The sequence below is a fragment of the Athene cunicularia genome (assembly GCF_003259725.1).
Source record: "Athene cunicularia isolate RWA chromosome 18 unlocalized genomic scaffold, athCun1 chr18_part1, whole genome shotgun sequence".
In the NCBI taxonomy this organism is placed as follows: domain Eukaryota; kingdom Metazoa; phylum Chordata; class Aves; order Strigiformes; family Strigidae; genus Athene; species Athene cunicularia.
In genome coordinates this window covers 8,304,559-8,317,738 of record NW_020799123.1, presented here as the reverse complement: position 1 = coordinate 8,317,738, position 13,180 = coordinate 8,304,559, and the positions used below count along the sequence as shown (strand labels likewise).

The following is a 13,180-nucleotide window of genomic DNA, read 5'->3' as shown; positions in this document are numbered from 1 at the left end:
CCTCTACTGCCAGGTACCGGGGAGCCCCGCGGCCCGGCGCGGCTGCCGGCTGCTTCCCGCCCGCGGAGGGCGGCGGGCGCGGGTCCCTCACCGCTTTGTCTTTCTGTCAGGCCACGGGCCTGGGCGGGACGACGGGCGTGGGGCACGGCTCGGAGCAGATCGAGAGCATGGAGCCGGTGAGAGGCCGCGTCATCAGGGTCACCTTCAACGCGGACGTGCACTCCAGCATCCAGTGGAACTTCCAGCCCCAGCAGAGCGAGATCTACGTGAGTGACTTCGCCTCCATCCTCCCTCGGAACCGCTCGCTCCCCGAGGCGAGAGCGTCAGGTTTCGCCTCTCACGTTTTCGCCTCCTTCCATCCATTGGTGTATTTGGCCCCTGATCTGGGAAACCACACAACTGGGGGCACCTCAGGCCAGCCGCTTCCACTGCAGGATTCTGGTGCTGGTTGGGTGGCAGGGCTCATGTCTCCTACCAGAGGGCAGAACCTTTCCTGCCCGTTCTGTGTTGCTCCCCTGCCATCCCATCATGCTGTCAAAAGTCAGTTATAGATACTGGTGGGGTTTTGCCAGAGTTCCCACCTAGTACTTTCTTTTCTTGCCTCTACCATTGTAGAACTGTTTCTGTATTTTCTAAAAAATGAACATTTTAATCTACTGTTTAGAATTAGTTCTTAAAAACTTAACAGAAGTAGTCTTGCTTCTTAAATGGTTTCTAAGTCCAGTAGCAGAGGAATGTTAAACTCAAACCTGCGTATTAAAAAAGCTCTGTATGCTGCTAAACTGCTGAGAATAATAGAAGTCTCGGTGGCAAACTGGTTAAGATTAAAAATGCACATATAACACATTACTTTTAATTTTGAATGGGGGTGAATTGTCTTTAACCAAAGTTTTTGTGAAGTAACCAACTTGAAATAGCAAAAGAGAAAATGAACTAGTTCAAGCTAAAGCCTGGAGAATGTTTGAGAGGTGGGGGGCTGCAGTGGATTAAAAATCACTGTGCAATTTCTTTATATAGGTGGTACCAGGAGAGACTGCACTGGCTTTTTATAAAGCGAAAAATCCTACTGACAAACCAATAATTGGAATCTCTACCTACAATGTAATACCCTTTGAAGCAGGACAGTATTTCAATAAAATACAAGTAAGTGTGAATAAAGCAAAGATTACATTCTGCTTTATATGAATGAGAATTGTTATCCTTTTTTCTCATTTTAATCCTGGATACCATTCTTTGTATGCCAGCATTGTAAAAAAAATACATTAATTTCTTCAGATGACAGTGCACCAGTTCATTCTTCATAACAAACTGTAGTATACGTCCAATTAGACTGGCTCCCAAATATACAGTATTTAGTACAACTGACACTGAGGGCAGGTGGTATTGATGTGAGCTAGCCTGGCCAATTTGCACGTTTGGACACTTCCTTAAAAGCTAATTTTTTTCCTGTAACACAGGAGGAACAAAATTGCTGTCTGGTTGCTTGTATAGTTGATCATTCCCAGGATTTTAGGGATGTACAAGGAATGAGAGTTGATTTTGAAAGATGAAGCTTTCACTCATGTTGACAAAGTTTACCATAATTAGTGTTTAATTGTTTTGGGTTTTTTTTCCTCCCCTCCCTGCAGTGCTTTTGTTTTGAAGAACAGCGGCTAAATCCTCAAGAGGAAGTGGACATGCCTGTGTTTTTCTACATTGATCCAGAATTTGTAGAGGACCCTAAAATGGCAAAAGTTGATTTGATCACCCTCTCTTACACCTTTTTTGAAGCAAAGGAAGGACAGAAGTTAGCACTTCCTGGGTATCAGTAATGGGAAATCTACACAGTTTGACTTCTGCTAGCTGGCTACCAGTTTTGAAACCATTATTCTATAAAATGAAAACTGCAGGAGTACAGTGCAATATGGAATTATATTATTAAACCACCCTGGGCACATGTTGCTATTACGAAAGGATGTATTTCTATTTTTTAATAAAAACTTATGTAGTTGGAATATTATTTTTTTAGGGATAGTATTTCTTTATCAGACAACAGAAGGGAACATACTGTTCCTGGGAGAGGGTTTTCTCAAGCCATCTTTTTGTAAGATACACGTCATCTGAATACCGTGAGGCAAATTTTTAAACCTACGTGGAAACTGTGATCTTCATTTAAACAGAGGAACAAATCAGTTTATTAAGCACCTAAAATAGCATTGCTGGCTCTGAAACATAACTCCCATGTAAATTACTTTTATAAAAAGGTAGAGCCAGGTAATCTGTTAATGAAGTCTCAAAACTAAACAACATTGGACTGTACTGCTGTGTAACCTTCCCATAGCACAGGAGGATCTGATGATTCAGAAGATGATGCACCTTAAATTATTACTGTATCAGTAGTTCATTTGGTAAGAGCAGACTGCTCCACAACTGTTACCATGTGAATGAGGAACAGTAATTTAAATGTAAGCACATCAAATCTGTGGTGTGGTTTCCATTTAGAAATACCATCTTCAAATTTCCATGTTGTGTTCCACTCATTTAGAACACATGTGCCACTAATGACTGCTCTTTCACTTTGCAGAGGGCTGCAACAGAGACAAGCTCAGCTTATGTATGAAATGCTTTGAAGGGGAAGGCAGTACAGAAACAGCTGCTCCTAATTGCAGGCTGAATTAATGGCATAGGAGCCTCCTCAAGAACCAAAAGGAAATCAACTTAATTCAAAGGTTAAGTCCAACAAAGCCTGCCCAGCAGCATATCAGTCGCTCAGAGGTACTCCTAGGTACTCTGCCATCAGGACACATAAGCCTGTATTTATGTAACTTCTGGTCATTATCTGTGGGGTAGGGATAATAACACTTTATAGGTTTGCAAATAAGGAGTGAGTTGCAGAGCAAGTTTAAGCAACCTACTCATTTTCAGACAGGAATTAATCTCAGCCCAGTATCTCATCTGCTAGGCCAGTTCTACCCCCTTCAGCAGATGAGATCTAACAAAGACTAAAGTTCATTTGTTTGGACTCTAAAAAAAGTAAGAGGCATATCAGAAATGACTGTTGACTTTAGTCTCAATTATGTTTACATACAGTCATTTTAAAAGTGTTTTTGAAAATAAATGGATGCTCCCTTTAAAATGCATTACTGCACCAATTATATGTTATTTAAATAGATTCTGGATGACATTTGTGTCTGGTCTTCACTGTGTATTTATTAAAGTTTTAAAGCCTTATTATCTCTCTAATGCCTCTTATCCAGCAGCACATGTGGAGCCCACACAAGTGAAATACATCTGTATGAGGATAGGATAGCAGCAAGCTTTATAATTTCAGTTATGCTTCAGGAAAAAAAAAAAAAAAAGTATCAAGACAAATCTTTGAATCTAGGCTAGGAGAAAAAAAAAAATAAATTCTTGCCTGGGTTGGCTTTAGTCCATTGTCTTTTTGAGAGTTGAACTGACTATGGGACTTCTCCACACATTGCTTTATCCTCCCCACATGCTTCAGAATAAAAGGAGAATCCCCCAGCAAGTGCCAGTTGCAGAAAAATGTGGGTTCTCTCCCTCCCTGTTTGAAAGCCCAAGTTTGCACAAGATGCTGAGCCCATTCCAACTATAAAACACTCTCTAGCCTCAGTAATTAGCCAGTTCCCTTTCATCTATCTGTGACCATTAATAGAGGAAAGTTCAGTTAATAATCATGCAGTATGGATTTCTGTACTGAAATAGCCCATTTTAATGTGTTATGCATGTGAGGGTTTTACCAATACAGCTAAGTTACAGGGAAAAACTGATACACCTCCAATGCTGTTTTCAGCAGTTTTCTCAGACTGTTCTCCAGACCACTGCAAATAATACAAGAAAAAATAAAGCAGCTTACCTTTTCACCTCTGGTTACAAACCCCCCTAAACTTCTACAAGGTTGTGTTTTTGATAGAAGTAAGGTGCTCTCGTGGTCCCAAAGCAAACTGCAAAATTGCTAACGGCAGTGAAACACCATGGATTCACACTGAACTGCTTCCGACACTACCTACGTTTGGTAGTTCACAGAATACACGTCATATGGTAAAAACTCAGAAGTGATGAGGGTTAACTTTCTCAGTAAGCATTTGCTTTTATTTGGAATGTTATGCTACAAAAATTGCAAAACCGACTGAGAACTTCTTAGCACTTGAAACAGTTAATGTAATTAACATTTAAAATGCAATATTTCACAAAAAAATAAGCTTATCAGCTATGAACATGAACCAAGTTCTCAACTTTTATATCAATTATAAATTCAGAGAACCATACCTGTTAAAGTGCACGACTGACATTCAGCGTTAGAATAGATAAGGCACTTTAATAATTAAAAGATAAAACTTACTAACAGGGTTAAACAACTTGATTAAAATAAATGGATAACTATTGCTCATCTGCATTGTAGATGATTATTTTTTCCTTCACCAGAACAATAATCTCTGCAGGGCAGGAACACTGAAAGAAATTATTGATCGCCCTCCAATATTTACTGAGTAAATACAAGCAACACCACCACAGGAACAAGCAGGTTTTTTTCTGTTCTGTTCATCATGGATGACAGCACCTCATGTACCAGCTCAGGTTCTTACCAAGACAAAAATCCAACTCTACTGCAGGCTTTTAGGAAGAAAACAAAATCCGTATTCAGAATATGAATGTAGGAAAGTAACACTGCATGTCTTCAGACATCCAATTTTAGAAAATACCTACATATCAAAACCCCATTATAATTTTTTAGGGAGATTAACACGGGCAGCAACAAGGCCAAAATAGAAACTGGATTCTGCCATTTCTGTAAACATTCTGTTTGTTGCATAAAGGAGTAAAATGATGCAAAGGAACAGTTAACTTTGAAGAAAAACTTTCTTCTACAGCTGCAACAGTCTAATTTTGTTTCCTTGTGTCACATATCAAGTGTTACTTCATACACAGGTGAATTTGGAAAACATATTTTAAAGGCCCCCAAAATACTTTAAGAATAATTATGGAAGTCACCTTGAAGAACAGAGTATTGACCAATTAGAACAAATTATAAAGGTGTAGATCCAGGTAACTCTTTGTCTTCCACTCAGTGTTCCAATACTTATTGTTTCTTGTATCGAAACACAAAACCTATTCTGTTATTCACTTCTACGTTACAGGAAGCACTGCACAGGACCAGCAGAGAGTAACACAGGTTCAGTAAAAGACTCCACCTTCAGCACTCTGTATTCTTTTTAACTTCTGTCTTCAGCACAACATCAATTTCTTCATAAATGGCTCTGAAATAAGAGGAACAGGGTGACTCCTCCATCACAGTTATTTCATTTTGACAGAATTCCCCAATGAAATCCTGCCCAAGCACAAAATTGCCAAGAGTTTACAGGGTTTGCCTAACAGAGTAGCATCACTTGCAGGATGCCCAGCTTTCCATGGAAGCAAAGAGCCAATCCTGCGGAGCGTCTGTGATGATAGGTTTAATGAGATGCCTCTGGACATTGTCACTTTTGATGAAAGAAGCTTGGGAACAGGACTACAGAACACAAATGACAAGCGTATCACATGGCATGCAATTACTGCACTAGTTAAAAATCTCAACAAAGCTTTATTTATTATCTCAGAATTCAATGGTGCTTAGAAAATAAGTTTTGGGTAGATGGCTCAAATTTTTTGCAATTTACTAGTAGAAAGGAGAGTTCTGCCATCCTTTTAGTTTCATACTAGTTTTCTGTCTGACTGTTTGGCCCTCTGATGAGTGCTAGCATCCATTCCCTTTCGTAGCTTAATATTTAAATTGAAGATTTTCTTGATATGCAATAGAATAACATTCTTCATCACAATTGTGTGAACAGGAAATACTCTGGTTACCTTGTGCCAGGAACTACCTGTGCTGAAGAGTCAATCAGCTTCCTCCACCAGCACCCTTGCCATGTTTTATTAACTTTTTCCTATCACTGGACAGCATTATTCCACCATTTTTTACAGATGCTCTTCAGTGAACACACTACAAGAGTTTATTCCTTCGCTGGTTATGCCAGAAATACTGAGAGAAAAATGTACAAAATGCAGCCATTCTTATTTACATTAGCAATCCAATTGGTCAGCTAATTCAGTCCAAACAGCATGGTCTGTTTTCTCACTCAGAAGAAAAAGCCATCTCAGAAGGCTTATTGCCCTTTGGCACCCAAGAAAACTGTGTATTATCTATTCTAAAAGTTACTTACTCAGTGGGAGCCAAGGGATCAAATTCCATTATCTCGTAGTAATGAGACGATTGTGACTTGTTCTTTGATGCAGCTGAAGAATAAAGACAGGCAGATAAATTCAGATCTCAATGTAAGTGAAAAGCATGCTTACTGCAGGGTACTTTTTTGTATCTTCCTGAAAGTAGCAGATTACCTCCGATTTATCTAGTTGCTGTAAATGCTAAAATGGACAGACGTGTCTAAGAGAAGCCACGAGCAATATGAAATCTTGTCATGTTTGTTGCTGCTCCTCAACTTTAACATTTATTAAAACCTTTAAATTCTAACAAGAAAAATATATCTCCATGAAAGTGGTTTGCAGTATTTATTACCTGCTGGTGATGGTCCATTTAATGATGTAGTATGTCCAGTCTGTACATTTACTGGATTCAGAGGCACTGGGCTTAAAAGAGTCGCCAACTAAGGACATCAAGCAAGACAGTGCATAAACAAATTGTTCTCTGAAAACTGGTTTGAATTAACTCATATAACTGCTCATTTATCTTTAGACTCTCAGACTGTAGCAGGTAAATTCTAGGGTCAACAGTTATCAATCTAATTAATCTCCATTCGCCACACAAAAGTTCCAAACACCTTTTAGCATTATCTACAGCACATCTGTATAACTTACTCCTGTGTAATTTGTTACACTGCACGGACGCACAGACAGCAGCATTCACAATACAGGTATCTGCTTTTATTTGCAGTTTAAAATAGGGAATATACATGTGTGTTTGGGGGCTGTCTCTCATCTTCTCTGTTCCATACTGCCTACCACAGAATAGCATTCAAATGCACAGCATTACCTCAAAGCCCCTTCGTTTTCTTTGTATTCCTTCTGTCATGGGTGTTTTGTTTGCAGCATATGCCATTTGTCCTAGACTCTATTTCCTTTAAGCATTTGGGTTTTTTGCTTGTTTTGTTGTTGGTTTGTTTGTTTGGTTGGTTGGGGATTTTTTTAATATTTTATTTGACATAAGAAATACACCAGAGTAACATAATGTCAGCAGGAGATCTCAGCTTGTTTCACACAGCAACAGATTAAACAAATAATAGAGCAACTGTTTTCTGCAAAATTCCCCAAGACAGTGCTGGACCCAAGAAAAATATGCTTTCCTATTAGCATCTGTAGTATCAAAGAGGAAAGTTGGCCTGGTCCCCAAATACAGAGTGTTCCCTGATGCATGGGGAAGGGCCACAGAACACATCTTTGTATCCCATTTGGACAGCAGTTGGGGTAAATCCAAACCATTCTCATTTTGACAGTTGCCAGCAAAGAATGATTATCCTGGACATGAGTGTTACTCACATTGCTGTATGAGTGTCCAGCTGGGTTGCTTACACTATTGTTTTGTGCTTCAGTTGCAAATCTAGGAGAGAGTAATACATTGAAAGTAACTGAGAAATCATCAAAACTGTATGTTCTGATAGTTACATTATTTTTGCTGGTCTGTCTTTACCTTATGTCACAACTGAGAGCAGCATGGGCAGGTTGGGCCAGTGTCCCATTCACATAAAAGGTAGGGAACTACAAGCTCTCCTGTTCTAAATTCTTCTTATGGACCTGTACAATTCATGTGTTTCTCCCTTTCACTGCAGCTCTGGCAACACTCAAGTGGAAAGTCCTATCTCAAGTATGTTTTGACTGTAGAGATAAATTCATGTCTATGACTAAGGAGAGCTGCAGGAGTACTGTATTTTTAAACATGTTAAGCAATGTCTAGCACACAGGTAGTTTTCACTTGTTTTACTGGACTAACGTGTAAAAGCAGTAAATCTGTGTTCTCAGAGCTTTCTATAAACTCATTAGATGAATTGCGGAATACTAATACCTCTGAAGAGCTGTTATCTATTACCATTTCTTGATAAGAGATTACTCACGGGAATTGCTGAGCTTTTGTAGTAGTTGTTAAATCTAGCTGTGGATAAATTGATGAATGATGCCTGGTTTTATCTTCAGGGTGTGCAGATATGCAATCTGAAATTCAAAGCAATAATTAATGATCATCTAAACATTATTAAGCAAATGTTAGTTACTTGCACTATGAACACTGAAGGTAAAGTTTTGTTTGGAAGGCGTATAAAGAATCTGAAATGAATTGCTGTTTATCACATGAAAGAAAATTTTAATAACTCTTGAAAAGGTTATAGATGCAATATATTTATCTCCTTAAAATGTCAGAACAACATCAGTAGTGCTATACGTGGCAGATACCATTTAAAACTCCTTTCGCTATTTCTAAAAGATTAAAATGGAATTATAAGCATTTATTCCTGGGGGACCATTCACACCTAAAACTTCAGTACATGGACTCCCCTAGGGTGGATGAAGGAGGAGCTTCTGCAAACAGTAATTCAGGGTACCAAAGTTAGGAGCTTTACTCACTCCTCTAAGAAAGACGTCTGAAGTTAGAGGAGATGTGTACTTTTCTCAAAGTGAACTGTTTCTAACACCAAATGCCTCCTGAAAAAACTTAGGACATCAAGAGGGTCTGAGAAAAGCATGTCTTCCAAGTCTACAGAACAAGCAACTACCAGACTTTTACAGGCTTCATTGTAATAGAAAACAGCATGCTCTACTGTTCAAATTTACATAATGGGGAAAAAGGTAAACAAATGACAGGGAACCTTATACTACCTTACATTTTTTTCCTGTCTACACACACCAATTCTCCTTTTAAGGAGATTTAAGGAACATCCTTAAAGTTAAGGAGTATCTTTCTTTTCTCTCTTACAAAGAACTTCTTGATTTATCCATTAAGCTCTTGTTGGTTTGCTTTAGGAAAACAGACTGCAAGGGAAACGTGTATTCATCACTTACTAAGGCCTGAAGGAGACACTGCAGAGTCAGTCTGCACCACTGCTGGCACAGGAGATGGAGAATCTACGGAGAGGTCAAGTAGATCACTTGAGGGAGCAGATGGCTGTTTCCTGTACAGCTTAACATTTGGAAAGGAATAAAGTTGTTTGAGGGTTTTTTCGATGCTTTGTTGTTGGGTGTTAAAAAAAGAACTTGTATATTTTTAAACAAAATGCTATTTTCACAGAATATAAACTTTAAAAATCATAATATTAAAGACTGGTAAGTATGAGAAAAGACCAGGATTTTTCTTTATTTTGGTGTGTGAAAGATAATAATGAAACAAAAAATGATTTCCAGTAAAGATCAGTTTCAGCAAGGTTGCTATCTCAAAAAATTAAGAAAAATTCTGAAGTAGGAAACAGAACAGATACAGTACTAAAAAGTAATCATGAGCCTGTTTAGATACAAGCTTGATATCAACCATCTGACTGGTCCTTGTAAAATTACTTTCATACTACTTACTTGTGTTACTGAGATTTGATACATACTTACGAGATTGATTTCCCCCCCCTCCAGTCCTGTTTTGGGTAGGAAAAGTTCAAAATCACAACAATGTTTCCTAAGCCACAGAGAAGGGTTTCCTTTATTTCTCCTGGGAATGTGTTAGAATTAAGAATGTAGCCAGCCAATGACTTTAATAAAACCATCTGCTTGAATCATACAGATTTGGTCACGCCAGATTAAAGGGAGGGGTGGGGGGGGAGGAAAAAAAGCATTTTAAACTTGGAGACTCCTGAATAAAATAAAAATGCACAGACTGCACCATTTGGAGTATTAACTTATTCAACAGTGCATCCACCAAGTAAAAACATCCACCTACATAACCAGAATGTAGTAATAGTGGTTTTTCAAGGAAAACAAGATGATCTTCTACCTTTTTAAAATAATTGTCAGCTGTATTTCAGCATTCACAATGCAGTCATTTTCAGATTGAGTCCTAGATGACTACGCAATTATGGCTTAGCAGAAGCTGAAACATATGCAAAACTACTTTGGGCAACATAATTAACCATAATTATCAATCAATAAAGGATAGTCATTAAAGATTTGCTACAAGCCATTATTCACAATTCAGAAAAAGCTTTGAATCAGAAAAAAACCATCCATAATAGTGAATTCTGATAGTGTAATAGTATTCCAGTCTGTAAATGCTTAACAGAAAAAAATGAAAAGAAACATTATGGTTCCTCATTTTGTAGATGGCAGACAATACTGCTTAGCTGTAGCAATAATAAACCAGCATTTGAACAGGCTCACTTTTCCTGACCAAGCTTCCATCTTAGATGACATTATTTGCTGCTTTACATGCATGAATTTGCATGAACTCCTGCAAGTGAGACTTTAGAAAAATTGGTAAGAGTCGTACCAGCCTGCTGTCTCCTGCACCTCTCTCAAATAGAAAATAAAATTCTGTGTAAATCATAAGGGTATTTTTCATAGTGAACAGAAAAAGGCCTGTTTACAGCCCTCAGTTCACAAGTCCATCTGTAATTACTCACCTCTGTGCGTTCACGTTGTATTCTCTGATTCTCCAAGAAACGAACTCTGTTTCGAGAGAACCTGTTCAAGTTGCAGAGTTAAATGTTCATTCTGACGTTTCTGCGATGTCATTCATAAGAATATGAAACCAGTTATAATCAAAGTTTGATAATCAAGACTCCAGAGGCACCCAACAAGAGCTAAGATGCTTTTCTCTGGGGCAGCTGTCTCTGCACTAGCAATTTGACTCGCTCTTCTTCAGGGCTGCAGTCCTCTGATCCCCTGTACTAACACCAGTTGGTTTGTTCTTGGCCTCACTTTTGGAGCCAACCATCCATTTCTTCCAAAACAAAACCAAGCACAGCTGACAATAGTTTTCTCATGCCAGACAGGTCACTATGAGCACACACTGTATCCAATCTGGCTCCTTCTATCAGAAGACTCTTGAGTCCCAGGAAGCCGCCTGCCCTCAGAGGTCCCCACCTCCTCTCACACCATCTCAGAACAAACCACATGCCTGTTCTGGCACACAGCCCTCTCATTAGTTCAGGCATTTGAAATAATTTTTTTAAAAAAAGGAAAAAAAAAATCCACCTCCATAAATATTTATGTACTAGGAGTCTCCAGGAGACCCAGCCAAGTGATACCCAGCATCCGTAAGGTCATGCCATTTCAGAAGAGCCCTAAGTGGTACAGACATGACACTGCCTATAACACCGCATTTGCTATTCGGGGTTACCATACTGGCAAGGCCCACAAAGACAGTATATATAAGCAGGGAGAAACAGAAGAAGAAAAACCTTTCCAACTGCAGAATGTAAAATACTTATCTGAAACACAAGAACGGAAAAGTTGCTAAAGCCACTAGAGGGAGTCATTGTTACACACACGAGGCCAGTTTACTGCACAATGGTGATTGCTCTGGATTTAATTTGGACTCTACATTAATAATCAGAAACAGAGAATGCAGCATGACTTGTCTTCGAACAATACACAGAGTACGAAACAGATGCAGCTAGTTAAAATCAGTTTGTCCTTTATACATCTCATTGTTCAGAGGGAGTTCCAAAGAACAAATCTGCAGCAAACATTAACCAAAGACATTTTAACACTTATCAATTCTAAAGTGAAATTCATCTGCACCCAGGGAGACTTATTACATATAAAGGATAATATTATAGTACTAAAACGCAGTAGTCTTCTGTCCAGTTTCACAATGGCCAATTAATTGCTCCTTCAATCATGAGGTGAGTCTTTCATAGAGAATTTATTGACTTTTACCCACAAGCTGCTATTCATAGTTTAAGAGGTTCTTGACCTTGCCAATATTCATCAGTTGTAACAAAACATAAGCCCACATCTGACTTCAGTGGATTTATAGAAGCTGAACAGAATTCTATTCTTACTGTAGTAAAATGAAAAACTTCCTAAAGCACAAAGTGAGCACACAATTCTTTCAAGGCAGTTACTGTAAAATATACCAACGCTGCTGTAGACATGAAATTGTAGGCTAAATGAAAACCAAGTATTGTCAGGGTTAGGACCAAAGTTTGTGCTATGACACTTAGAAGAATCAGGGATATTTTCAGTGCAGCATTCAGATGAAGATTAAAAAGAAAAGATGACTAAAATTCTCTAAATCTGTTAAATTTAATCATGAACCATTGCACTTGATGCATAATGATTTCTAGAATATTTCTGAGCCACGGAAGAGATCAAATACTTGACATGGAAGGCTAGTTCCTATTAAACCAGAATACTCTCCATGAGTACACTCACGTGATATTCTGGGCGATAATACCAGAATTTTGAGTTTAAAATTAATTTCAGTTTTGCTAGCGTCTAGTCACGCTAATACACAGGATGTCAACGCAAGCACTGTGGTGCTTTCATGCGTGAAAGAAAGAAACATTTTCTGCTGTAAGACAAGTAGAACAGTGTGTTTCAATCCAGTTGAGAAACGCAAGCAGCACTCTCAAGCATGCAATGAGGCAGAATGCTATTCCATGGCTGATTTCTGCAGTAAAGCTGTCAAAGTTGTTTAGAAATAAGAACAAATATTCTTCTTCCTGGAAGCATATACACTTAACAGAGATAAGGACCATCACCAGTACCAAAGTGTTTGTAGCAGATTGATGACAAATTCACTGTGCACCACCAAAAAGGAATGTCAAATTCCAGAGCGATTTTTGTTTGTGTGCCTCTGTCTGCTTTCCTGTCCATACTGTTACCTTGGTTTATCCCATTCTAATGGTTTTCTAACTGCCTTTATGAACTGTTTCTGAAGTGTTTATGAGAGGCAAACACCTAATTTTCTCTTTTTGTAATCATGTTTCTTTTCTGGATTTAATGATAAAAATCTGTCTCCTTGTGGAGGATCAACATTAGATGTCGATTGACACATCTGTGTCCATTAAGTGCACTGACTCAGGATACCAAATGTGAGGAGAGGCACTCTACTTACCTCTCATGTCCCAGGAGGACATTATTCAGATCTTCATTTACTTGTATTAACTCAACTATCACATCTTCATTCTCCACTGTCACCAGCAATTCCATGATCCTCTCCTGCATCATCCGACAGGTCTTATAGAGCTTCTGCGCAAGGCGGGGGGGG

At 38.7% G+C, this 13,180-nt stretch overlaps 2 protein-coding genes across 5 annotated transcripts in view; one reads left to right on the top strand and one right to left on the bottom strand.

Moving 5' to 3' along the window:
• The first annotated feature begins 6 nt into the window (after nucleotides 1-6).
• LOC113486897 (cytochrome c oxidase assembly protein COX11, mitochondrial) lies at nucleotides 7-3,165 on the top strand. Its single transcript, XM_026861234.1, has 4 exons — nucleotides 7-13; nucleotides 111-266; nucleotides 1,018-1,143; nucleotides 1,629-3,165. The coding sequence occupies exons 2-4, from the start codon at nucleotides 168-170 to the stop codon at nucleotides 1,809-1,811; spliced, it is 408 nt and encodes a 135-aa protein (XP_026717035.1). The 5' UTR covers nucleotides 7-13; nucleotides 111-167; the 3' UTR covers nucleotides 1,812-3,165.
• Nucleotides 3,166-5,146: 1,981 nt separating this feature from the next.
• The window catches only part of TOM1L1 (target of myb1 like 1 membrane trafficking protein), a 107,875-nt gene continuing 99,841 nt past the window's right edge, over nucleotides 5,147-13,180 (bottom strand). For 3 of the 4 annotated variants that reach the window (XM_026861209.1, XM_026861212.1, XM_026861213.1), the window contains 5 exons: nucleotides 13,028-13,161; nucleotides 10,584-10,644; nucleotides 9,043-9,160; nucleotides 8,103-8,199; nucleotides 6,554-7,591 (listed from right to left, as the gene is read on the bottom strand). In XM_026861209.1, the coding sequence (XP_026717010.1) occupies nucleotides 7,225-7,591; nucleotides 8,103-8,199; nucleotides 9,043-9,160; nucleotides 10,584-10,644; nucleotides 13,028-13,161 (777 nt within the window). In that variant the 3' untranslated portion in view covers nucleotides 6,554-7,224. Of the gene's footprint in view, nucleotides 5,259-6,200; nucleotides 6,274-6,553; nucleotides 7,592-8,102; nucleotides 8,200-9,042; nucleotides 9,161-10,583; nucleotides 10,645-13,027; nucleotides 13,162-13,180 lie in introns of those variants that run through there. The other variant, XM_026861210.1, reaches the window with a different exon arrangement.

What these genes read in the sequence shown, in the direction of transcription:
- LOC113486897 (XM_026861234.1), top strand. Translation starts at nt 168, where the DNA reads ATGGAGCCGGTGAGAGGCCGCGTCATCAGGGTCACCTTCAACGCGGAC. An exon ending in CCCAGCAGAGCGAGATCTAC is followed by an intron (nt 267 to 1,017) that starts GTGAGTGACTTC and finishes TTCTTTATATAG; the next exon opens with GTGGTACCAGGAGAGACTGC. An exon ending in AGTATTTCAATAAAATACAA is followed by an intron (nt 1,144 to 1,628) that starts GTAAGTGTGAAT and finishes CCCTCCCTGCAG; the next exon opens with TGCTTTTGTTTTGAAGAACA.